General features: G+C 40.4%; 2 protein-coding genes across 2 annotated transcripts; both read right to left on the bottom strand.

Annotated features, from left to right (window-relative positions):
• Positions 1–2,650: 2,650 nt before the first annotated feature.
• On the bottom strand, positions 2,651–8,740 carry brf2 (BRF2 RNA polymerase III transcription initiation factor subunit). The gene is made up of 4 exons (XM_038734133.1): positions 8,449–8,740; positions 4,729–4,788; positions 4,282–4,603; positions 2,651–3,706 (listed from the first exon to the last, which is right to left on the bottom strand). Exons 1-4 carry the CDS (start codon positions 8,591–8,593, stop codon positions 2,875–2,877), a joined length of 1,359 nt encoding a protein of 452 aa, XP_038590061.1. The 5' UTR covers positions 8,594–8,740; the 3' UTR covers positions 2,651–2,874.
• A 454-nt stretch (positions 8,741–9,194) lies between these two features.
• On the bottom strand, positions 9,195–25,377 carry LOC119914060 (calponin homology domain-containing protein DDB_G0272472-like). The gene is made up of 6 exons (XM_038733047.1): positions 24,779–25,377; positions 15,095–15,522; positions 13,199–14,990; positions 10,938–11,792; positions 10,403–10,517; positions 9,195–10,158 (listed from the first exon to the last, which is right to left on the bottom strand). The coding sequence occupies exons 1-6, from the start codon at positions 25,129–25,131 to the stop codon at positions 9,952–9,954; spliced, it is 3,750 nt and encodes a 1,249-aa protein (XP_038588975.1). The 5' UTR covers positions 25,132–25,377; the 3' UTR covers positions 9,195–9,951.
• Positions 25,378–25,648: the final 271 nt, after the last annotated feature.

Raw genomic sequence — 25,648 nt, 5'->3', positions numbered from 1 at the left:
AATTTCACTCTTCAAAGCTAATTCAGCATTGATAAAGTTAGAGGAAAGTGTAGAGATTAATGTATCTGAAATATTTAATGTAGTATATTGTACATATGGTGCACATCTGACACCTGTGTGAAATAATGAAAATGTCTTATAATATGTTATAATGTTTGTAATAAGATATTGGCCTTTTGATATAGAGGCGATCTTACAGGTGTCAGGTTTCTTTTAACAAATGAATGAGGATAAAAATCCAATGACCTACGAAAAGCTACATATGAGTGGTGCATAATATATATTTGATATGAAGAGAAAATGAGACCGTCAGTTCAAATTGTGTTTGGAAAAGGTCATCATAATCCTCGTGTGGTGTTCCTTCTTGGAGCCATGTGGAATAAATTTAATTTATGAACTTGTTCCCCTGGGCTTTAATTTTCTTAAAGCCTGTAGTTGATGAATATGCACCTTAACATCAATTGATTTCTGACAGCACTGTATAATCGCTGTATAAATTAAACCATTTTAGTGTGGGGCTTGGTTCTGTGTTGCTATCTGTGTACTCTGATTTCTTTTGTTTCTATTGCTTCTAGAGATTTTGTACAAAATGTGCTTGACATGGCATAAATGAGTCACGTTATCAACACAATTTAACCATGTGTTGTCAAGGAGTGATAACTGGCTGGTTGGTTACTTTCACTGTCTTCATTCCAGCTCTATTGTTTAGTTTGTGTGGTAGCTGACATGTCACATTATTACACTGTCTTCTGTATGCATCTTTATCCCTTTCCTGCAGGTGGTGTATGTACATCTAAGTAAAAGATGTGTGCCTTTATTTTTGCTCTTTTCTCCATCACCATGTTCTTGGATGAAAGGACTCAGTGACTGAATGGATTTGGGTGCACACTGTATACGGCACACTGTCTCTCATTATTATCACCAAACAATGTAAATTATGTATATGATTAGTAATGTGACATGTATCACTTGAGCCACAGCTTGTACTAAAAATACACCGTGGAAAATTGTGAATAAAAAAAAAATAAAAAGTAGAGGTTGAATTCAGATCAATGTAACTGCATGATGGCCCCAGTTTGGGGGTCACAGCCCCCAGTGCTCCGATTAACACTGGCACCACTGTTGCTGTTACTTTCCACATCTTTTCTAGCTCCTCTTTCAGCCCTTGGTATTTCTCAAGCTTCTCGTGTTCCTTCTTCTTGATGTTGCTGTCGCTTGGGATTGCCACATCTATCACTGCAGCCTTCTTCTGCTGTTTGTCGATCAACACGATGTCTGGTTGGTTAGGCATCACCAGTTTCTCAGTCTGGATCTTGAAGTCCCACAGGATCTTAGCTCGGTCATTCTCAACTGCCATAGGAGGTGTCTTCCATTTTGACCTTGGGACTTCCAGCCCATACTCATGGCAGATGTTCCTGTACACTATGCCAGCTACCTGGTTATGGCGTTCCATGTATGCACTTCCTGCCTGCATCTTACACCCTGCTGTTGTTATGTGCTGTATTGTCTCAGGGGCATCCTTGCACAGTCTGCAGCTGGGGTCCTGCCAGGTGTGGTAGACCCCAGCTTCTATTGATCTTGTACTGAGTGCCTGTTCTTGTGCAGCCATAATTAGTGCCTAGACTTTTCAGGACCTGCCTTACTCTCTGTAGGTATTTTGCTGTGGCAAACTTCCTTGCTGCCTCCTCATGGTTTCCGTTAGCCTGCGGCACCCCAAGGTATTTGTAGCTGTCCTGAACATCTGCAATGTGGCCTTCTGGTAGTTCAATCCCCTCAGTTCTGATCTTCTTCCCTCTTTTTGATACAATGCGACCACACTTGTCCAGTCCGAACGACATTCCAGTGCCGTTGCTGTAGATCCTGGTAGTGTGGATCAGTGAGTCGATGTCTCGCTCATTTCTGGCATACAGCTTGATGTCATCCATGTAGAGGAGGTGACTGATGGTTGTTCCACTTCAGAACCGGTATACGTCGCCAGTCTTTGTGATGATGAAAAGAAGGGGCTACCTAAGAAATGTGTAATGTGTAATATATATATGATTTATTTAATTATGCAATCTCGTATCCTAGGTCATATTTCAAAACAGATCAGCACTACAGAGGGCTGACATAAATCTGGCACTCCATAGTTACTTTTACAATATGTGCTGTGCCATAGAAGCATGTTTAGTTTAGATTTTCACAGTGTAATCAGTCAAACCTGTTATTCAGGCTGCCACTTACATTGAATTTATAATGCAGAAATCATACCTTACATACTCTCTTAGGCAAAACTTCTCATTGGTAATACAATAAAGGCTACATTGGAGGCTTGGCATAACAGACGTTTTTGATTATGGTAGGAACACACAGGTGTTCCTGATAACATTGACGACGGATTAGTTCTATTCAATTGTCGCAGTAAGCCATGACAGTACGACAGCATGCATAATACTGGGACCTTGAAACCAAAACAGCTGAGTGGAATTCGGTCATGATTAATTTTATTATTCAAACATGTGCTATCCTTGCTGTGACATGTCAAAATGTCTCCCGTGAAAAAACAAGAAAAGTTGGTCCAAATGTGCAAAACCAAATTGTAACCAAGGTAGATGCTTTTCATCAGGGGTGGTGATGTGGATGGTGTGCAAACAATTTATTCTTGTATTTCCTTTTTTTTTTTTTTTTAAAAACAGTTTTAGTGGGAATCCTCACACTTCATTTTTCACTGTGCACATCTTGTGATGTGTCCAGAAACTTCTACATGATAATTATTTATTAACCACTTCAACACAACTTTTTTAGTAAGTAAATCAAGTAGCAGCAAAACAACGATACAATCTATTACTGGATAAACTACATAAGGTAGTAGCATCTTCATCAATACATTAGTGGTCATGATTTCTCACACTCAGACAAGGACAGTATCTTCTGTGTCAGAGCAAAGTCTCGAATTTCTTGAGGAGTGCGAATGTATGACTCAATTTCACTGTCAGAGATTTCCTCATCACCAGTTACATCTTTGAGCTCAGGCTGCTCCAGTCTCCTTCTCTTAGCATGAATCACGCACGGAGGAGCAAACAGCACTCTCTTCCCCCAGTTTGGTGCTGGATCTTGGCTCTCCTGAGTGTTACTGTGCAGCTCAGGTACTGTGAATGGATTAACATCTTTATCTCCTGGTTGCTGGGCCTGTTCAGCATTCGTTTCACATTGTTCCACAGAGGATGCATTTGGAGTCTGCTCTACAGGCTCAGAGATATGGGAGGGAGCAGTCTCCTCAGAGTCCACACAGCTTTCCTGACACTCTACCAGCAGAGCGTCCTCGTGGGTCCTCTGAGCCCTCCTTAGCAGGGTGTACCTGTGCTGTAGAATATCCTCCACCTGCAGAACAACGTTATCCGGCGTCACTGCTTCCCTGAGCCAGGGAATCTCCTTACCTAGCTTACACAGCACCTCCTTTATCTCAGTTATTCTCTTCAAAGCAGGCTTGTGCTTATTGACCTTGGCAATCTGACAGAATTTGTCCAGGGAGAATTTCAGGCGCTGCTTGTTGGGTTTCAAAGACTGCCAGCCCAAGAATATTGCTGCCATCATGATGGGGATGGGTTTACGGCCAGTCACAATCCAGGCATCTGCTGCCAGCTCCACCAGGGCAACGGCCCGTTTGGTCAAGTCCTTGGAGTTCTCAGCCAATTCTTCAGGAACGTGAAGTGAACTTATTTTGTACCTGACAGAAAGAACAACATCCTTAGTAAATATAAAATCTTGATCCCCCTAGGCTGGAATGTATCATTTAAAGCACTTTTTCAAACGCATGATTTAGAGCACTGTTGGTTTTCAATTCTGCCTGGGAGCTTTCCAAATAGACATACTTAACTGTAAATTACTCCAATTAGATTGATTTGGATCTGGGCTCAACTCAGAGTAGCTCCACTAAAGTCCAGTCAGGCAAAAGAGAATTCAACATTTCTAAAAACAAACAAACACCTAACTAAATAAGAATCATCGCTGTCCACTTGTGAACATTTGAAAATACAAGCTTAATAGCCCTGTCTTTGAGAATCAAAGGCAAGTTATCATAGGCCTGGGTCCTACTTCTATAAAATGAGACTCATTTGTTTAACAGGAAGACAAGAATGGCACTGATGGATGGATTAGTCAGAATTAGCAGTTATTCATCTGTTGTTCTAAAATATAAATAAGTCTTTCTGATCGGCCTAGTTAACCATCACATTGCCGATAAGGTTTCTCCAGTGAAGAGTGACACTTTAACAAACACTCAGACCACTGCTCTTCACTTACTCCTGACAGTGGGCCTCCATGACATCAGTAATGTTGACGGTCGGAGCTTCAATGTGGAGAATCTTGACCATCTCTTGATAAATGGCTCCCACCACCATCGGGTCGGCATCCAGCAGGCAGCTGATGGTTCCTGTGGTAATGGGCCAATTGAGCAGTCTGCAGCTTACAAGCACACAGCAACCAGCGAGAACTTCTTTCTTCTGGAGGCTCACTTTGAGGAAACTTTCATGCTGATAGGCCTGGTTGAAATAGTTCTGAGAGAGGTTCTCGATCTCACTGTGGACCCGGAGACTCCGACATATGGCTTTCACACGCTGCAGACCTGTAGAGAAATAAAGATGTGTGAGCATGTGCGAGTGAGAGCGACAGAATCAACTATATATAGAAGAGCTGCTGTGTTATAGTATCTGTAACAAGCACAAGCTCCCCTAGGAGAGAAGATCTCACCTTTAATCAGGTTCATACACGGCTTTTTGGCCACAGCTGTGGTTCGGCTGTAGCTGACATCTGTAAGAAGCACAGAGTAAAGGCAAAATCTAAAATCTAAAGGTAAAAAAAGTGTTAGAAGGTTGGGATTAGCAGTGATACAAACACTGAGTAAATGCACCTATTACCATGCTATTTCTCAATATAGAAATACTTTTTGAGTGTAGCGAATGGGATAACAGTGTCTTCAGTATTATTAGTGTCATCTAAATGTTGCCAGTTCAAAATAAAAAAGTAAAACAATTACACTGCTTCATTATGTTTTTCACACTTTTTTAAAAAAAAAACACAGCAGATAAGGGTACACCATGTCTAGAGAAAGGTTGTGACACTGATTGACCTGGCCAGCTAGTGAGTGTGATCATGTTAGGGACTCACAGTAGGTATGTGTTTCTCCACTTTGTTGCTGTAAAACTGCTTATTTCAGATGGTTATTGTTGCATTATATGGAGCAGTAGACAACTTTATGCTATTTCAAGAGAGCAGAGTAGGTTTTCTTCTGAATCTTTTGACCCAGAGCTGGATTACCTACCAGGCAAAGTGACTCCAAACCCTCAGGGCTCTTAAAAGGGCCATATTCAAGTGTCATTTGCCTTGTGGTAATTTGAGTAATTGCATATTTTTTAGAAATATGCAACATTACAGAACCTCAAGGCATGCCCTCCATTATTACCAGTCTTTTAGAGGGCGCTTGGTCAAAATTTACAATAAGGTACGGCTGCAGACTATAGCACCTCAAGCCACGCCCCCTCGCAGTAGAGTCTGTTATGATTAGCTATCGCCTACCTCAAACCAAGTAGGGTCAATACGTTCTGCACATAAGCATAGTAAAGTAGTTCAAGGAAACCAGCAATAAAAAATAAACTTTATACAAAAACACTAATAATAATAATAATCTTTTATTGTCCATTTCCATACAGTACGCATGCTAAATTAATTCTCCGCATTTAACCCATCTTAATTAGGAGCACAGGGCAGCCAATACGCCCAAGGAGCAGTTAGGGGTTCAGGGTCTTGCTCAGACACCTTCGGCCCAACAGACTGAGCTACTGCCACATTAACAAGGAGTCACTGCATTAGCAATAAGGTTTTCATTTTCTAATGACCTAGATCCAGTGGGGACGTCACGGTCCTCTGTTGATCTATTGTAGGTTTAGGGGGTTTAACTGGAGGCTCAAGCAGCACCCCTGGTCTACAGTCTGCAACTGGACCCTCCTCAAAATTTAAATGGCTCAAATTCCTGAATAAATGCGTTTAATCAACTTACCATTAACAGGGAGGTGAATGGGGGTCCACAGCTACTTTTTGCCAGAGCCCCTTAGTCAGCCAAATGAACACATTTTGAGATTTGTCTGAAAATGTCTGCCTTTACCTCCCAAAAAAAATCTAAGTGAAAGGGATTTGTTTATGGCGCTAATTACGTAGAACATTTACATTTATTGATTTTGCTGACGCTTTTATCCAAAGCGACTTACAATTGCTATTTATGTCAGAGGTCGCACACCTCTGGAGCAACTAGGGATTAAGTGTCTTGCTCAAGGACACATTGGCGTGTCACAGTGGATTCGAACCCAGGTCTCTCACACCAAAGGCATGTGTCTTATCCACTGCTCCATCACCACCCCGGAGAAATGATGTTTGCATCATTTCTTTGCTGCTCTGTTGTTCCACAAGTGGTGCAGCTGTATTGTCAACACAAAAAAAAGTGAATACAGTAAAACAAAATAGTCCAAACTGACAAACTCAAAAACAAATTCAGGAGAAAAAAACCAAACTATCTAGTAGCCACTTTAGACTGATCCTCTAGTAGCTGTCGAAGAATGAGAGTTGTCATTTCAATCGATATGGACTTCCAAAAAAGCAATGAAGAGGGACCAAATTTTCCTAAAATCCTCATGTGTGTCCTTCAGAGCAAACTTGTCTCTTTCAAGGCTGTTGTGGTAAAATCTTCTTTGCCGTTATAACAGTCTTTATGGTAGTTAGCGCTAAAAGCGATTCAATGTTGGTTCTGGCTGCACTGCAGGACCAGCCACTGTACAAACCACTCTGTTTCTGAGTTACCTTTTAGGAACAATATAATCTGTGTAACAAATTGGATTAAGCTTTCCCTAGTAGCGCTCGATGAATCAGCCAACATTGGCTAATTGCAGTATATTTCAGTATCTGTGTAAATGTCAGCTGGTAACTAACAAGATATTGCAGTACACAAATGCAAAACTGCTGCAGGTTAGAGATAATTTAAAAACATGTCTCCATTACATAGTTTGTCCATCAGAGAGACAAACCTGAGAGCATTACATTTATTCATTTAGCTGACGCTTTTATCCAAAGCAGCTTATAATTGCTATTTATGTCAGAGGTCGCACGCCTCTGGAGCAACTAGGTGTTAATGGTCTTGCTCAGGGACACAATAGCTGGCGGATGGCTTACAATGGGAATTGAACCCTGGTCTCCCACATCATAGGCAAGCATGTTATCTATGCACCATCACCACCCCAGCACTGACAAGTTGACTTCTAAACTGTCCTGTTTGATATGCATCTTTGTCACAATTAAAAAACAAACAAATCTTCATCAAGAACATTAGATTCTTCTGTGTTTACTGGTATGTTTAAAATATACTATTTATAATATTTGCTAATAGTTGTTATATGGTGCTTTTTGGAGGGGGTGGATCATTTATTATATTTAGGCATTTGTCTTATTTGACAACTTTTATAGAGAGAGACAGGAAATATGGGGTGTGAGATAAACTCCCAATATCAACATTAGTACAAGCCTCAAACATTTAAGTGCTGGTCGGGCAGTACTCTAATATTTATGGAAGATATCTGTGTATAAACGGTCATCCGATGTTTTTCAGGTCAATAATGGCGGGCGATCTTAAACTTTAAAGTTTGTCGTATAGATTTTGATATAGTCCTTTGGGGCTTAAAGGGACAATGTGTAAGAATTAAGACTCCACCTGTCAAATTCATATTCCAAACAAATAGGGGGCAGCATATCACATATCAGGTCATAACATCTAGTTAGCTCCATTAGCCGTGCAGATGACTTAGCGGCCCTATTAGCTGACTGAGTCCTGATTGGACACCAGAACTGGAGCCAGGCGAGCGCGCAATAGAATCAGGCTCAGCAAGCAGCCTCCGCCTGGGCAGTGTGTAGAGTCAGAATATTTTCACATCAAACTCCGTGAATTAAGGGTTTGTTTCCACCAAACCAGACAAACAATTAGTTTGGTGAAAGAGAGAAATAGGTGTAAGAATATTTCTTATGTTGACATTTTGAGAATTTAGTTTATTTATTAGACTTAGAGGGATGAGACTATCACCGCTTGAGGTACAAAATGCTATTACAATCATAGACTGTGTAACAAGAAGCTAAAGACCTGAGAAGGCAACCACCTGTCACTCAAAGCAGCCACATTCTTAACTGCATTAACTTTAAGTCTTGATATAATTTAAATGGGTAATTGACATAATATAAAGTAAGGTGTGCAGATTCAAAAAGTAAACACTAAAATAAGGCAGAGAATTAAGTAGAATTAAAACGGTGAAACATTTATCAGGGTCAGAAGTGACGGAAGTGAATGTTCTTGAATTGTGTCCTCTTCACTACTGTGACTGTGTCTTGACTCAATGAGTGTCTCGAATCAGGTCTCATTATCACTCCGGTTCGTACCTGAACCCCCGACTGGGTCATCGGCCAGAGTTCCCTCGGCCACCACATATCCGCAGTCCACACACACCAGCTGTGTCTGGGCGTACAGATCATCGTCCACAATGTTTGAGGACCCGCAGCCCGGGCATCTCAAACCCGCAGACATCTTCCAACTACACTGCCGCCACGTGCGGACAGCCGACTGCAGAGAACAACATAAAACTGGTGTTAAAATAATCCGTGCACCTGCAGCACAGTGACGGACTCCACGCCCGCACTGAGAAACTGTGATCAGCGGTTCAACGACCAATGAACGTTATTTTCTCTAGTCGGACGGGGGCGAGTGAAATGTTTCCGGGCGGATACAACCTTTGTAATGGCAAAGGTTCCGCTTGGTCCTAACAAAAACGGCCATTTCCACAGCAGTCCCTTTTTTTATATCCAGTCTATGAGTTATCCTCACCGATAATAAAACTAGAAATGGGAATATGGCTGTTGGAAATTAAACATGTCTTCTTCTTTCATCATGTCTTACTTTCCTTTTTGAAGAGATGAAATCCGATATTAGTAAATACAGGAGACTCTCCATTGATAATGACTTTGGTAGATATTAGGAACTGTTAAAATTGCAAATAAGTAAATTTGTAGTCCATTTGAAAAAAGGCCAGAAAAGGTAAAAACAATTAAATGCAGGGAATCCCAAAATGCACAAATTATTAAGAAATCCAAATGATTGCCATAGAAAAAAAAAACTACACAGAGTTATGTGCGTTTGTCAGAACAAGAAAGGAATGCATTTTATTTTGCATATTTTAAAAGCATAATGCAGTAACCTCAGTACAGTGCAGTGATTCAGTGTAGGCTACATCATGTTAATAGCATAAGCGGAGTAAAGTGCCTTTTGGGGTTTAGTAGAATCATGTAAACTTTGACATTCAGTAGGCCTACAAGAGAAAAAAATCTTATCTACATGACTAGTGCATAGTGTTGACAGTAAAATAAGGCTTTTCTTCATACTGGAGATATCTCCAGAGGACAGAAAGCTAACAGTCTCTGGAAAAACAGACAGTTGTGTTTTGTTTTTACCACCATTAAATACAGTCTGTCACATAGGCAACATGCAACATTTATCAAAGTAATTTCTGTAAAGAAATGTATGCTCAACATGGAAATAGTCATAACAAATACACAAGAGTTTTTTCAATGTCACACATGTACATACTGTAGGAAAAGTGACAAAAACATAAAAAATATCTTTGTACGCATTAACATCTTTGATTGCAAGTAGACATCATCCCCAATTGAAAGACTCTTAGCTGAAAGATCTTTTACAAAATATGTCAATCTTCATCATTATTTATTTGCCAATATGTTGAACTTGAGTTCTATACTGTTCAAACATTGTAAATCTAAACCCTTACTACAGTTACATTTCATAATATAATCCACGTATCTCAAGGTGACACTTCTGTTGTGGGATTGCCAGATTACTGGGTGGGAACAAAGTGTCAGCTGTGAATCCACCTAGGCAGATTTCTTCAGAGAGTTCATGGACATGAGAATACTCGGTTGCTCTTCTATGACACGCACAAGCAAGTTGTCAATGTACTGCTCCAGCTCTGATATCTTTTTGTCTCTCTCTGAGAGCTGCTTTTTCTGTTTAAGCACCAGAGAGATGAGTTCCTCCTGAGTCAGCTGGGAGTACGGCCCTTTCGGCCCGGTGTCATTTGCCTGTGAGAGTGGACATGGAGACAACATGAAGAACATTTATGTTAAACCCAAATAAGACACAAATCTGAAAATGGAAGATTCAAATGTTGATGGTATTTGATGAACCAGACAAACAAGCAGTTTACATACATACATACATACATACTCACTCCTTGGTTAACTTATTTTGATAACCAAGACAGAAGATCCTTTGACCACCATAAATGATTTGTTTAAAAAGAAAAAAAGAAAAAGGAAAAGATACCTTTGTGTTCTGCTGATCACCACAAAGGATTCCTGTGGATTTGTTATCTTTTTCCCCTCCAACAACTGAGACAGACTGCTGTTCCAAAGGATTAAGGGGTTTTACAGGTTGAAGCCTGCAACGAAAGAAAAACAGATTTAGGTACTAGCTGGATGGGAGTGAAAGGAAATGAGTGGTGGTGTGTAAGTTTGACTCAGTTATAAAGCCGTTTGCATGATGTATAATTTTTCTATAAAATCAAAGAGCAACCTAGTTAATCACTAGTTAAACAGAATATTATTTGTATTAAGACTATAAGCATTTGCCCACACCAACCTAATCATACAACACAATAAATAATACAAGCAGAGATCAATAATGAACGAGTATGAATGATGAAAGATGAATCATAAAAGACTGCGCGGCATGATGCATCTTTTTCTTATTATGGAAGATCTTAAGGCATGATGTCAGGAGCTAGTGGTGAGTGTGATTTATAATAAATGACCAGAAGGATGAGTGATAAATATTCTGTTAAGGAACTGGACTGTTTCACCTGCGTGAACCTGTAGGAGGCCCCCCCTTCTTCCCGCTTGCCTCCTCTCCAGCAGACGGGGACTCTTGTACATGCAAAGGACTGATAGACTCAGGGACACATGCGTCGGTTATCCTGTTATCAGGTACCATTACGCCTGTTTCTGCCTGGCTTTCTTCAGTGTTTTGGCTGATTAAAGTGCTCGAAGTGGCGGCTTTCGTTGTAGGAAGTGGGGGAGCACGGGCCACTTTTGAGGATTTTATTTTTGTTTGAGAGGCGGCGCCTTTATCGGCTCCTTGTGAAACAGCCGGAGGCTCTTGTACTGAACCAGTTTTACCAGAGGTTGTGGTATCATCATTGGCTGTGAGCTCATTGTCATCTTCATCATCTTCAAATGGATTTAAGCCATAAACAGTTGTCTGTTGTTTTGCCTCTGAGCCACATTCATGGAAAATTTTGCCGTCAGATGACAGGGCTGTTTTGGGTTCAGATGACGGCCCTTCTTCCACAGAACGAGGTCTAGATGGTGCAGGACGCTTACTGTGTTTGGCTACATTTGTTGTTCCTTCAGTGGTACTACTTTGCGGCAAGCTCTGGGTGTTCTTTGTTTCTGTGGGAGACCTACTCACAGGAGCGATAATTTGCACTGAGCGCTGAGGGAGAACGCTGATGGTTTTGACATCTTTGCCTTTACTGTGCTTGTTAATTTTTGCCAGATGTGGTGTAGTCCCGTCCTGCTCCTTCTGACTCTCCCTCTCAGCTTGATTCCTTCCTGGAGGCTGAGGAGCCGGCCGCTTTTCACGTTGAGAACTAATAAGATCCTTTTCATCAGTGGAAACGGTTTTGCTTCCCACTGATGACTCGGCAGATTGACACCTGGAAATGAGACACAGACTGCATGACATTTAAGCTTATACTCAATCATTAAATGGAGTCTTATAGGGAGGACAAGATACTCTAATAAGGTTTGAAAATAAATTCAGATCTAAGAAGTGCTTCACTGGCATTGAAAAACCATCTAAAACAAGTCATCAAGGATGTTGAAGAGGAAGATATTAGAATATTGTGTAAAACCTTGTGTTGCAAAATAAAACAAAAAAGGAGAACACAGTATGTATTTTTTTTATTTTCTTCATATGAAAAAGCAGTGCATAGTAAATACAATATAATGTAGGAAGATCAATTAATTAATTAATTAACCGAGCAAATCACATCCTGAGATCTGCAATTACTATCCACCTTCAGCATCACTCACTGAGTAATGAGTAATTATCCATTGTTTCATGTCATTTTCACTCCCTGTTCATCTGGCACCTGCTATAAAAAGAGCTAAGACTATGCAACGAGCCCCCAACCTTAGTTGAAAAAGAGAGACATAACGTGCATGCATCTGCACGCTCGTACCGACTCTAACACACGGATACAAGCGTTGCCATTTTTATGACATTTTGTGTCAGCTTTAGGTTGCATTTAAAAGAGAAGTGCAGAGAAGAACTGTAGCTATGTCGTGACCGACTGAAATACTGTAGAAGATAAACTATATTCAGATAACACTCTGTCAATGGCATGTCTGTCATGTTGATGACTCTGACTTTATATCATTTTCATCAGGCATTCAAATTTTGTTTCACTACCTCCTTTGCAATTCTGTTCATGGTCCAGTTCTGTTCCTGATAACTAGGGCAGGTTAACTCCATCTAGTTTAACACCCACAACCTTCACTATTTCCCACAGGTGTATTTTAAACCGGTTTTAAAAGGTGTGAAAGTTTCTGGGGAGTCTTTTTTTCCCATGTTAATTTTGAGAATGCTCACAGAGCGAGGAGTGTGAGCTTCAATAGACAATTCATGGATGGATAGCCATGGAATTTGATAAACACATCTATGGCTCCATCAGGAGGAAGTGTAATAACTTTGCTGATATATCGAGCACCACCATCAGTCCCTGAAAAGCGGGTTGTAATGTTTTATAAATCTTTATGGTTATGTTTCTCGTAAAGTCTCGATTGACTGCATATACTGAAACAGGAAACAGCTTCGTGTTCCAACATGAAGGTAAGGCCCAAAAAGGTTTGGAGAATAAAGCGTAGCATAGTGGTGAGGAGGTGTGACACTTTAAATTAAAGTTACATTTTCATGATGTTTTATTTTTAATTTATTTTTTTACACAATAATACAACAAGGGAAGGCTACTTCTAATGTTTTTTCTTCTACCATTTTGGATTTAAACATGTATGTACGCAGTGTTTGTGATCCATGAGGTGTAAGATGGCTTGAACTAACCTTTGTCGGACAGTTGGGACTTTTGCTGTGCTGCTGTCGGGTCCAGCAGGTGAGCTGTGAATCTCCTCAAAGGGATTATTTGAAATCAAATTTTCATCGAATGGATTAGTAGAAGTGACGTCTGCAGGACTCTCCATGGCCACTTTAGATTTCATCTCTGCAGCTTTGTGTTTGGTTTCATTTTCCCTCCTCTTCTCTCCTACAAACTTCTCTTTCTCCAGCTTCCTGGCCTGCTCTTCTTTACTCTCCCTTTCAGCTTTCTCCTCCCTCCTAGCCCTCTCCTCTTCCTCAGTACGCTTCATTTCTTGTTCCTCTAGTCTCCTCTTCTCCTCTGCTAATCTCTCCATTTCTTCATTTTCCTTCCTAACCCTCTCCTCTTCCTCTCGTCTTCTCTCTTCCTCAGCCAACCTCTCAACCTCTTCTTTTTCTTGTCTCCTAATCCTCTCCTCTTCTTTACTAATCCTTTCTGCCCTTTGCCTTTTTTCCTCGTCCTCAATTCTCCTCCTTTCTTGTTCTTCTAGTATCCTCTTTTGCTCGGCCAACTTCTCACGCTCTTCTTCTTGTCTCCTAACCCTCTCCTCTTCCTCCTCTTTTGCCCTCTTCTCCTCCTCCACCCTTCTCCTTTCCTCTTCTTCCTCAATCTTTTTACTTTCTTCCTCCTCTAGTTTCCTCTTTTCCTCTACCAGTCTCTCATATTCATCCCTTTCTCTCCTAGCCTTCTCTTCCTCTTGTCTCCTTTCCTTCTCTTTAATTATTTCCTCTTCCTTCCTTTGCCTTTCTTGTTCCTCTAATATCCTCTTTTCCTCAAGCTCTTTTTCTTGCCTTCTCACCATCTCCTCTTGTCTCCTCTCTTCCTGTGCCCTTTCCTCCTGTCTAACTTTCTCTTCTTCAATTTTTTCCTCCAGTCTCCTCTTTTCCTCTGCTAATTTATGCTCTTCTTCTTGTCTCATCCTCGCTTCCTCCTCCATCCTGAGCCTTTCCCCTTCCTCTCTTAGCCTTTTCTCTTCTTCCTCAATTCTCCTCATTTCTTGTTCCTCTAGTCTCCTCTTTTCCTCTGCTAATTTATGCTCTTCTTCTTGTCTCATCCTCGCTTCCTCCTCCATCCTGAGCCTTTCCCCTTCCTCTCTTAGCCTTTTCTCTTCTTCCTCAATTCTCCTCATTTCTTGTTCCTCTAGTCTCCCATTTTCCTCTGCTAATCTTTCACGTTCTTCTTCTCTCCTTACCCTCTCCTCTTCCTCTTGTCTCCTCCTCTCTGCCTGAGTTCTCTCTTCTTCCTGCCTCCTAATCCTTTCCTCTTCCTCCCCTTTAACTCTCTCTTCTTCAGCCCTTTTTTCTTCCTCTTGTCTTTTCTTCTCCTCAGTAAACCTCTCAAGCTCTTCGTCTTGTTTCCTAACCCTCTCCTCTTCTTTTGTCCTCCTCTCCTCCTCCATCCCAATCCTCTCCTCTTCCTCCCTTCTTAGTTCACCAACATCCTCTTCTATATTTTCTACTTCAGTCGTCTCTTCCTCCTCCTCCGTCCAGGGTGAATATTGCCTCACTGCCCTTAGTGAATGAACAGATGGAGGAGAGCTTTCAGGGACGTCTTCCATTGATCCATGGCCTGAACTGGTCAGACTGAAGTTTGAGCCGATGCGAGAGGTCCGGGACTGCGGCTCTTCGCAGTATACATGACTGCCATTGATGCACAAGTTACTCTGTTCTGCAGCGCCATGTTTTTGGTGACCAGAGGAGGACTCTTTGCTGTCTGAGCTGCCGGAGCGTTTATGTATCATGAACTTGAACTTCTTTTTACCTGGAAGGACATGGGAAAAATAAGATGCGTTTAAAGACCCAGGAGACAAAACAATATAGATCATACAATGGTGATAGAGTGAATTAAAAACTGTTGCTTCTGACCCTCAGAGGAATCCACATTTAGACCAGATGACTGGCTGCCGCTCAGTGAGGAGTTCTTGGCAGGTAGAACAGACATGGACTGGGACATGGTCTTCTGCAGGTTAGACTTGGGAGAAAACAAAGACTTCATCTTGAGCTTCTTCTTTTTCTCGTCCTTGCCCGCTGGTACCTCATCGTCCCCATTACCCTCCTCCTCGCTGTCTGTCAGAACCTGACTGAAGGATGCCATCCCGGTAGACGCAGCATCGGTTTCCTTTTTCTTGCCACGAACCTTGTCCTTGAACTTTCCCAGGCGAGATTTCGATTTGCCGGCAGCAGAAAGGTCAAACATGCTGGCGGTCATGTTGTTTCTTAGGAACTGGATGTCCACAAGCACCTCTCCTCTGTCCTTGTCTGCCTTGCTAGTTTTGTCCAGCAACTTAAACCATCTGTTAAAGACAGGCATCTTATTAGAATAATATTTTTCAAAAGGCACATTAACAGATACTTCATCCCCAAATGTCTTATTAAATATTATATTGACATTATTTCAAAAGGAAAGCTTTTAGAAAATAACATTCTATACCAGCTAGTTGCTAACTTTGTTAGTCTGCTAAGCAGGTAGTGTAGAGTGGGTTTTAAAGCTTTTTGACTGCAATAAGTGGCACCATGACGGTGGCCAGAGTGAAACCAAAACAGTAAAGTTGAGATTTGGACAGCTAACAATGAGCCTAAACTCACTAGAAAGCTGACGGGAGCTGCAAGTTGTCACATTGTTTTCATGCTGTCATTTGATACAGCGTTATAAAAAAATATTGATTATAGCTGTTTTAATTAATATAAATGTTTATATTTTTTGGCATGGCAATGGTGTTATCAATCCAGGATACATTACATTCTACAGGACTGGCAGATTAGGTCTTTGATAACTAATAACTATAGAGTGTTAAGGACTGACCTAAAGATATTTACGTGACAGTGTCCCAAGACCGTGTTCTTTGTTAGACAGAAGATCATTACAAGTATCATTGGCATTGGATTGTTCAGTTTTTTTCATGATGACAGATTTTTCAAAAACAGTACTAGTCTACAAGATTAATTGATATGAACCGTTATATTTGAAAAATGTGTCAACACCAAGAACATCCATCCATCCATCGTCAACCGCTTATCCTGCGAACAGGGTCGCGGGGGCTGGAGCCAATCCCAGCTGACATCGAGTGAAAGGCAGGGTACACACTGGACAGGTCGCCAATACCAAGAACATTAAATAGTGAACTAATCTTGCTAAGTTTGTTAAAAATAAGAATGGCTACTTTTAATAACTGCTGAATATTTACCAGAGTGGGCTTGTTATACAATATAATAAGACCCTTGTGATATGAAACTCAGAGAAGCACCCATTACATATGCAGTTTTTAGGCCTGGGGCTGAGCAGTATGGTTGAAATGACCACTCTAAGAATATTTTATCTGATATCCATGTACACATAACAGTATGGTTAATGTATGCCATAATTAACTGCGGTTCACTGTTATGCATATCATGATAAAAAAAATTTTTAAAAACCAACAGAAAGTAAAGAAACAATAACACTGAATTAATCTTCACCCAGTCCTACCAAGTCCAAGTGTTCATTCCTGAAAATCTAAATATTGTCTACTGTGCACTGTCTAACATTTACTTTACTAACGTTTAAGATACAATGCTTCACACATTGTCTATAATAACAAGGTGTCACACAGAAAAGAGTTATATTAATGGAGCATTGTTCCCCTACAAACCATTATTCATCATGTCAGCTACTGAATGGTTTAAAGAAATCATAGAGACTACAGTATGTTTAGTCCTCGTTAGTTTACTTGTGGAAACTATGATTCATCTAGTAGCAAATGGAGAGTGACTCAGCAGCAACTTGAATGTTTTTGGAAAGTCTGTGAGGATCTAAGCACAACCAGCAAACTGACCATGAAGGAAAATGTCGTTTTTCCTTTAATGTCTCGGATGAAATCCAAATGAAAAGTACTACATCAGGATCAGACTTGTAGCGTAGCTTTATACTTATCAGGCTCTCTAATAGCTCGTGACCCACTTTGCCCTGGAGACGTGTCACACTCGGCAATATCAAACCCTGCAGACAATCAACAGACCAGTCAACCCCCTCAACAACATTAGTCTCTGCTCCTCACAAGTATTATACTGGTTGATGTCAGCAAACTTTCTAGTAAGGGCACATGTCCTCGTTCTTGGTTTAACCAACACATTTAGATCTAGCTAGACAATAGAATACCATGATTACAGTCAAGGACCCTAACATAAACACTGGTTATAACCTCAAACTAGCAACATAAAATTAAGTCTTGTCATAAAAATGCCTAAACAGACTCAGTAAGATTTCCGTTCAGACCAGGTTTTGTCAATTTTGTTCTGCTTCTGCACCTGTGTTATGGTCAAGTACTTACAGAAGGGTCTAGGAAAAATTTAACAGAACAACGAAAAGGACCAGTCAGCATCAAAAGTGCCTATCAGGCAGAAATCTGAGGTCAACTCACCACTGAACAAACAACTCCAACTGAAATCTGAATTCCAGGGGAAATGAGGAAATGAGGAAGGGGCCGTGCATTTCTGTGTTTGGCTGCATCATGAACTGTCTGTTCTTGACATTGTAAAACAAGAAACTTTCCTTCAAAATGCACAGATTTGACAAAACAAACAAAAAAAACAACTGGTTTTAGAAAGCAGAAAAAGTGAGTAAGCAGTTTACAGCACTGTGGTTTTGTGTTTATGTGCCATAAACAGAATCTTTTTCTCCCCTCATTTTAAAAAGAACCTCTCTCTGAGGTCCTACTGATGTGTAATATAGACCCAACTGAATACATTGCCTTCCTCTCTAAAAGGTACTGAATAAGATATGTTGTTGAGATCCACCCTCCTCCTTCTCCTCCCCCTCCTCAAGAATGCTTCAGATGTGTGGCACAAACAAATGGAGGAGGGAAAGGCCTTTTCCTGGAATTTGCAAAATGGATGAGATTGCCATCACAGCTCCTCTGCCTACTGCTGTTGAGTAATGGCATGTGATTTGCAAATTTCAGACCTTGACATTATAAGTATTGCACAGTGAGACTTCTTCATGATTTATCTGTTGGACACTGTTAGACAGATGCAAATGCATGTGTTTTTCATGCAGAAGTAGACTGTGTTCTGTAGCTGTTATGTTCCCATGCAAAGTGAAACATTTATGTGGTACAAAGTTATGAAAAAGAATATTTCATCCAATCCCTTTTTATAATAGTTTGATGATGATCTTATGAACTTAGCAGAAACAAACAAGTTAATACACAACACTGACATCATATCACAGTTCTTTATACATCCAGCAGACACAGAGCAACATTGGCATTCACTTTGAATTGGGTTTTTTTGACCATCTCTTTCAGGTGAGGTTTTTGTCTTCACTCACAACTGAGGGAAATGTATAGCTTTTCAGCTGCTAAATGATCCACAATAGCTATAGCATACAGATGGTAATTGTGAGGAAAAAAAAGCTGTCTGCTGTGGCTAAGAACGGGAACGATGAACCAGAACAGTGAAATTGCAGGTCTTAAATCCAAAACAACAAGCTGAAAGATGTTACAAAGCTCTGCAGTGTTATGGGGAACTGCAGACTGTGTTCATCATTATGAGCGACACATTACATGTAGTCAGTAATCCATTGTTAAAGTAAACATATCGATTATATCCGCTTTGCAACCATTTTCGCTCAAACGTTGAATTTCAAAGCCTATTCCTGACCTTGATAGCTCTTCTGGAGCTTTCAATAATATCACAGAATACGCTTAACTTATATTGCACCCTCATTTCAGCTTCACTTCAAGGGAGACCTTGCTCACCTTCATCCATTTTTAAATACTTATCAAAATGATATATAGTTCAAACATCTACAATTCCATGCCAACAAACTCCCGAGGCCTTTGAAACTCACATTATGATGCTATAAAGTTTTGTAGAGCTGACAGGAACTGGAGTCTGGTATTAACTCTCTGGATGTGTAACTATGAGCAACCCCTTTCACATACAAGTAGTCATGTAATCCATTATTAATTCAAAACTATTGATTAAAGCCACTTTAAGTTACACTGTTCCACAAATTAGTTTTTCCCTTTTATTAATGATTCTGGTAAATCTGTAATTAAACACAGACAAAAGTAATAAATATTTAGCAAGATACAATAGTATAACATAGTATATTATTGGTATGCTATACTGTGCTATTCAATAGTTTATTACAATATTAGCATATTGAATAGCAGTATAGTGGCATAGTATGGTAAATGGTCTGTACCTGTACTCGACCACTCAACACATTCACCCCTTTCACACACATTCATACACTGATGGTTTAAGGTGCCCCTGCAATCAGAAACAGAAATACACATTCACACACAATTTGGAGTTCAGTAACGTGCCGAAGGATATTTGAAGATGCAGACTGGCAGAGCCGGGGATTGAACCACCGACATTCTGATAAGTGGAATTGTAATTGCAATACAGCACTGCATATAGTGTAGTATAATAAAATACAGCATTAGTATAGCATTGTCTACTATCACAAGCCTAACCTTTGTACCTCTGTACTTCTCTGATGCAGACTCATGCCACTAACAAGTACATCCCACATGAACAAGTAAAAATTGAAGAAGTAAGCTAGTTCAGTTAAAACAGAAGGGAAGTTACAAAAGTGTTTGGGCGTTAACTGCTTGGGGTAGTAAGCAGTGTGCAGGAGGAGGAATTAAAGTTTAACAATATCTGGATGACAATTATGTCCTTAAAATCAGTAAACTAACACCCCTGTAAAGAGTACAAATTGTGCTGTTTTTCTGTGCAGACAGAATCAGAAGACTGACTCAACATTTTGTACATTTATTCTACTTTCTGCACACACACACACACGCACACATCCTTCCTTGTAAAGCCTGAATTACTGATAAGACAATGCCCAGAGTGGCTGGAGCTGTTCTTATCACAGAACACAGCTGTGAGAGTGGGAGAAGAGAGGACTGAGTAACAACTGATAAGGTCCAAAGACCAGAACTGTCCGGGGCTTAGTGTATCAGTCCACATCTGTGAGTTGGAGAAGCCAAAATGAATGGTAAATGCATTTATATAGCACATTTCTAGACTTCTGACCACTCAAAGCGCTTTACAACACATGCCAACATTCACCCACACACACTAGGGGGAATTCATGTTTTTTCACCAACTAGGGTCCCGTTTTTCTGTTTCTGTGATTCACAGCACAGGCTCAGCGATGTGGTGGTTATAATGGCCTTGTAGTCGACAGGGTTTAAGTTAGAAAATAGATACATTCACAGAAGACATTTACACGTCACAGCAGGAAAAGCACAGGTATAAACAATAAAATGAATAATGGCAGGATTCATTTTAGCTGCTTAAGTTTCAGGGTCCTGGTATTGTGTCTGCTGGCTCGCTGTCACAACTTACTCCTACACTTAAATAGAACAGACCCATTATTGATGTTGTTAGTAACACTTGTGCTTTTCCTGCCATGACAAGTCAAAATCTCTGCTCTGAAAGAGACCCATGACAACTACACATTACTTTTTTTTTTAAAAAGAAATATAACTTGTTTTCTGTCCCACCATTATATTAAACATAAATTTCACAGTTTAAACAGTTATTTAAATTGAATTGATCCATTTAATCAATAATCAAAACAACCTTTAAGCCAACATGGAAGAGAAGTCATTAAAAGTGAAATTTGAACATCTTCATTTCCATGATAACTTGATCATCTTCAGTATATGGAGTTTTCATGTGATACAATCAAAAGCTCCAGAGCAGCTATCAATGGACTTTTGTGGTGCTTGTAGCAATCGACCTTTCTCAACAGCAACAGTAAATGTGCAAATGAAAACCTCTATGGTCTTTCACTTTAAAATTTAAAGCTAACACCAGTCAACAACCAACAAATAAATGCAACTGTACAATCGTCAACTGACCAAATACTTATCACATCAAACAAAAGTAAACCGCAGATGTCTTAAAAGTGACTTTTATAAAAACATCTACAATGATCCAGTAACTCAAGTCATTTCTATATATTCTGTTATTTTCCACCTGTGCTCTCTAAATAAAACTAACAGTAGTGCCTTCTTTTAAAAAGCTGCGCATGTTCAAAAAAAAAAAAAAAAAAAAAGGAGTTAACTTGGTTGAATAATTGCTTCACTGAATGTACCTTAAACAGTAGAGCGTTTGTACTGGCAGCTCGTGGAACATGTTTGTCTTTTGGGGGTCAGTACAGGCACAGTGGTCTTGCTCAGAAAAACTGACCTTGCTAGACTGTCGCTGTTTCTATCACTGTTTGTTTTTCATCGGTAAAAACAGTCAGGAATGTGAGGCTAAAGCTGGATTACAATCTCAGAGGCAAGGTTCACCCACTGCGCTCACAGAGAACTACAGAAAGATCAACAGAAAACAAGCTGAGCATTTATTCTACAGCTGAAGCATGAAAAATGTATTTACAGGGAAAGAAATCCTTATACAACGAATGTATGAACATTAGGGTGCCACTCGATGCAATGGTGAATTTTTTAAAAACATTTTACATGTTCCACCCCCTCGTTCTGTTCCTTTTATGATGCATAGTAACTGTGGAAAGTTTTATTCAGGTATATTCATATTTACTGATAGCTCAATGTTTTTATATGTACTTTTATCGTGATGAAATGTTATTTAATTCGAAATTTCTCTACTAAAGTAATTTAATCCTTGAGTAAGTACTGACATCATTTAACTGTTCTTTTTCATATTCTGATTTGTGTTATTATTTGGTTTAAATACTACGTAATCAGAATAATATTTTTGGGTTAGTACTATAGCAATCAATGGTATAGTTAACTCTTTGGACTATGAGAGGAAGCAGGAGAACATGAAGAGAACCCACACAGACATGGGGAGACTCCAAAAAAGGCAGGCCTGGGCCTCGATCCTGCTGTGAGGGGACAATGCTAACCACTGCACCACAATGCCGCATCTGTGTGTCATGTTATACTTAATTATTCTCATTTTCAGCACCACATACCAGAAGGTCACTTCAAGAGAGGTCACTTAATGAGACTGTCTCTTTTGCAGCTGCCACTTCTATTTCTTGGAGTGCAGTGGGGACGTACACGTTCAGGCTCCCAGAGCTTTCCACCAGGTTCGGTGATCTACAGTCTGAACATTTTCTGTTTTGCTCCCAGTGTCATACATGGTAAATGGTCTGTTATGTATAGTGTCTTTCTAGTCTTTGACCACTCCCACACCTTACACTACAACACATTCACCCACCTATCAGCAGAGACCCAACTGCTCATCAGAAACAGAAATTAACTCATTCACACACTTTCACTAACTGATCTCAACCTTCCGGTTAGTGGACGAACGCTCTACTCTGAGCCAAAGCAGCCCACTTAAGCCACTTCAACACTTCCGTAATTAAGGTCTATCTGGTTTACATGTGCTTCTTCCACATCATGGAAATCTGCACCTACTCTGTGAACTGGAGCACTAGCCTACAAGAAAACACATGTAGCTGTTGCTAAAGCTGCAATGCATTCATTCTCTGGGCACTTGTGGATACTTCACTGTTGATTATTAACTATTAATTTAGGCAGGGTGCACAATGTGCAAATTAATTAAATTTGATGTTGAATATTGTAAAAAAAAAAAAAAAAAAAAAAAAAAAAAAAAAAAAACTTTGTCAGTGTTGAGCTACCAGTAAATATTATCAGAATTGTCAACTTAGTTCTTGCCACATTAACACATTTGGGTGGGGGGGTGGAAAGATGAAAATTAGAAACTTTATTTTTGAGTAGCACCCTAATCAACATGCACATTTCTGCAACAGTACTCAAGGGAAATCAATCAGATTTTTTTTAAATGACACATTGCCCAAAATGAGCATACAGCCAGGTGAAGTTCAGCTTGGCATGCTGAGAGAGTTTGACACTAGCCAAACCCAAAAAGCAGGCAGAACGGTATGAAATGTTATGTATAACCAAATGCATTATGATCACAACTCATTTCAGGTTCTCAAATCTCACTTCACTGTGGATTTTTCACTGTGGCAGTTACAAAAAAAACCATTGAGCTTTAAAAAAAAAGATTTGCCATAGTATGAACGACAGAAAATCAATACTGTTTAATGATGTACTCTTTCAGCTGTAATGAACCACAACATCAAATTGAGCCACGGTATGAACTACATTACAATTCACGCAATGAACAGAGACATCAAATGGAGCAGACAAACCCAAACTCAAATTTCATTCAAATGTTAAACCTTTTCTTTGACCAAGTGAACAGCATATTTTCTTTATACAGGAGCAGGTATAATCACTATATATACCCTCAAGCCCTGTAAAACCTGATCATTGCCATTTTTAGCAGATGGGTGCGAATATTTTGTACGATATATGGCAGTCACCACCTCAGTGAATTACACAAACTACTTTGCTCGGTGTGTATGCAGTCAGTGTAAAGGGGATTTAAAGAGATGCTCGATGTTTTATCGTTGCATCGTTACTAAAGTGTGCTTCATTGGGTATAGCGAGGTGAGGTTTGGGTCTTCTTTGGGGAATCTCTCTTCAGTCAGTATAAGAGTGAATCCTTTGACTCACCATCTTTCGCCTGAGTGAATAATGGTGATTGGCATCCTTAAAGGCCGCCCCCAAGGGAACAAATCCCTTAAGCTGCAACAATCACAAGTCAAACTCATGCATGATGCATGGCTCTATGTGTGTGTACTTCCCAAGTGCCCTTTCAAATATTAAGGATAATATTCATATGGCTACACTAACTGCATAACTGTATTGTTCCGATAAAAACAAACATGGTTTATAATTATTAGGGAAGAGGGATTATGAAGTTTTTTGAAGACCACATTGCTGCAGTTCCCCTGTGGCACAGATGGAAATCAAAGTTGCTCAGACCTCATTGTGCCACCCACGATTTCCTCATTTACACGCTGCTAAAAGCTAAGAGTAACATCTGCCCAAAAACCTGTTTTGTATTCTGAGGACTGGAGAAAGATCTGCAAGACGCAGTAGCTGTAGCCTAGATGTGGAGAAATCTGTGATTATGTGGGTTATTGTTAAAGGCTAAAAACGTTTTAATATAAGCAACACTTTTTCTTGTCTGTCTTCAGGATCAGCTGCAGCCATTTAATCCCTCAAAGAAACTTCAACAGGATGATTGCTTTTGAAACTGAGTTATCCCACCAGAGCGACAAGCTCAATGAGGCATGCCTCCTTTAAATTAGAGTCAATGTAATTTGTTTGTTGAAGGCCTAAACGGTATTGGTCCATTTGAACATCTTCCAGCAACTATTTTGACAAATCATTAAGTCAAATGTAAACAACAATGTTTCATCTTCTTAAATGCGACTTTCTGCGTCTTCTATGATGATAAACTGGGCTGGTGTGTGAGTATGTGAGTGTGAGTGTGAGTGAGAGAGAGAGAGTGTGAGAGAGTGTGAGTGAGAGAGAGTGAGTGTGAGTGTGAGTGTGAGTGTGAGAGAGAGAGAGAGAGAGAGAGAGAGTTGCTACCACAAACATTTAGGAAAAATCTTGTGTACATTAATTGATTGTAAAGCCCTTTACTTCCATTCAAATGACCCTCCAGCTCGCTGCTGTGTGCACTCACTCGGTCTTGTTGCGGGTTTTGTCCTCACTGAGCTGCAGCAGGTTGATGACAGCCTGTCCAAGCAGTTTGTCTGGACCCACCAGGGCCCGATGTAGGACGTGGACATGCAGCGTGGAGCGCTCCGTGCCTCCTCCTCCTCCCTGTTGCAGCGACGGCAGGTCGAAAGCGGCCTCCTCCCTCCACACCGGGGCCACGCTCTTCTCCACCACCGAGGTCTGATACTTCTCCTTGCCCACTTGCATGACCGCGTACGCATCGTTCGTGCCGCTTTTCCCTTTTATCCTGAGGCCTCTGGCTTGGAGTACCGTTACCTGGACGCTTGTGGGACACCACTGCTGATCCGCCAGGGACATGCTGACGCCACTCCTTGCTGGATTAACAGCGCGCAGAAATTAAACGAAATCCCCAAAACAAAACGCAGTGGCGTCTCCCAAGTGTTCACCGCGCGACTGGACAGAAGAGAGAGAAAGTTTTCTCAGGGGCTTCCTTGAACTTGAGGAAACAGCTGATTGGGCGTGGTTACACCAACAGGGGGCCTTGATTAAGACAAAACACTCCCCCAGATAATACGGCTTCTGTACAAAGCTGACACGCTGCGTTCATTCACGCCACAACAACCACTTACTGGAGATAACAGGCCACAACAGATCCTTGTTGACACTTGCCAGAGTGCATCAGCTGTTTTCAAAAAAGTTCTGAGTGACTGACTTGGGTACTTAAAATATGTTTAATCATTTAATACCCTGGTTGGTTTCATTAAAAGACAACTTTAACTATCTTTCTCTGGGTCTGAAAACATGATACCTCTGCTCTAATAATCACTTGGAGAGGACAGGATACCTGAGCGCTGATAGGGTTCATATGGTTGGA

The sequence above is a fragment of the Micropterus salmoides genome, unplaced genomic scaffold (assembly GCF_014851395.1).
Source record: "Micropterus salmoides isolate LMB-PRFRI ecotype aquatic unplaced genomic scaffold, ASM1485139v1 Ms_hic_scaffold_20, whole genome shotgun sequence".
Lineage (NCBI taxonomy): Eukaryota > Metazoa > Chordata > Actinopteri > Centrarchiformes > Centrarchidae > Micropterus > Micropterus salmoides.
Note: the sequence above shows the minus strand (reverse complement) of the source record. Positions and strands in the feature narration are given on the sequence as shown.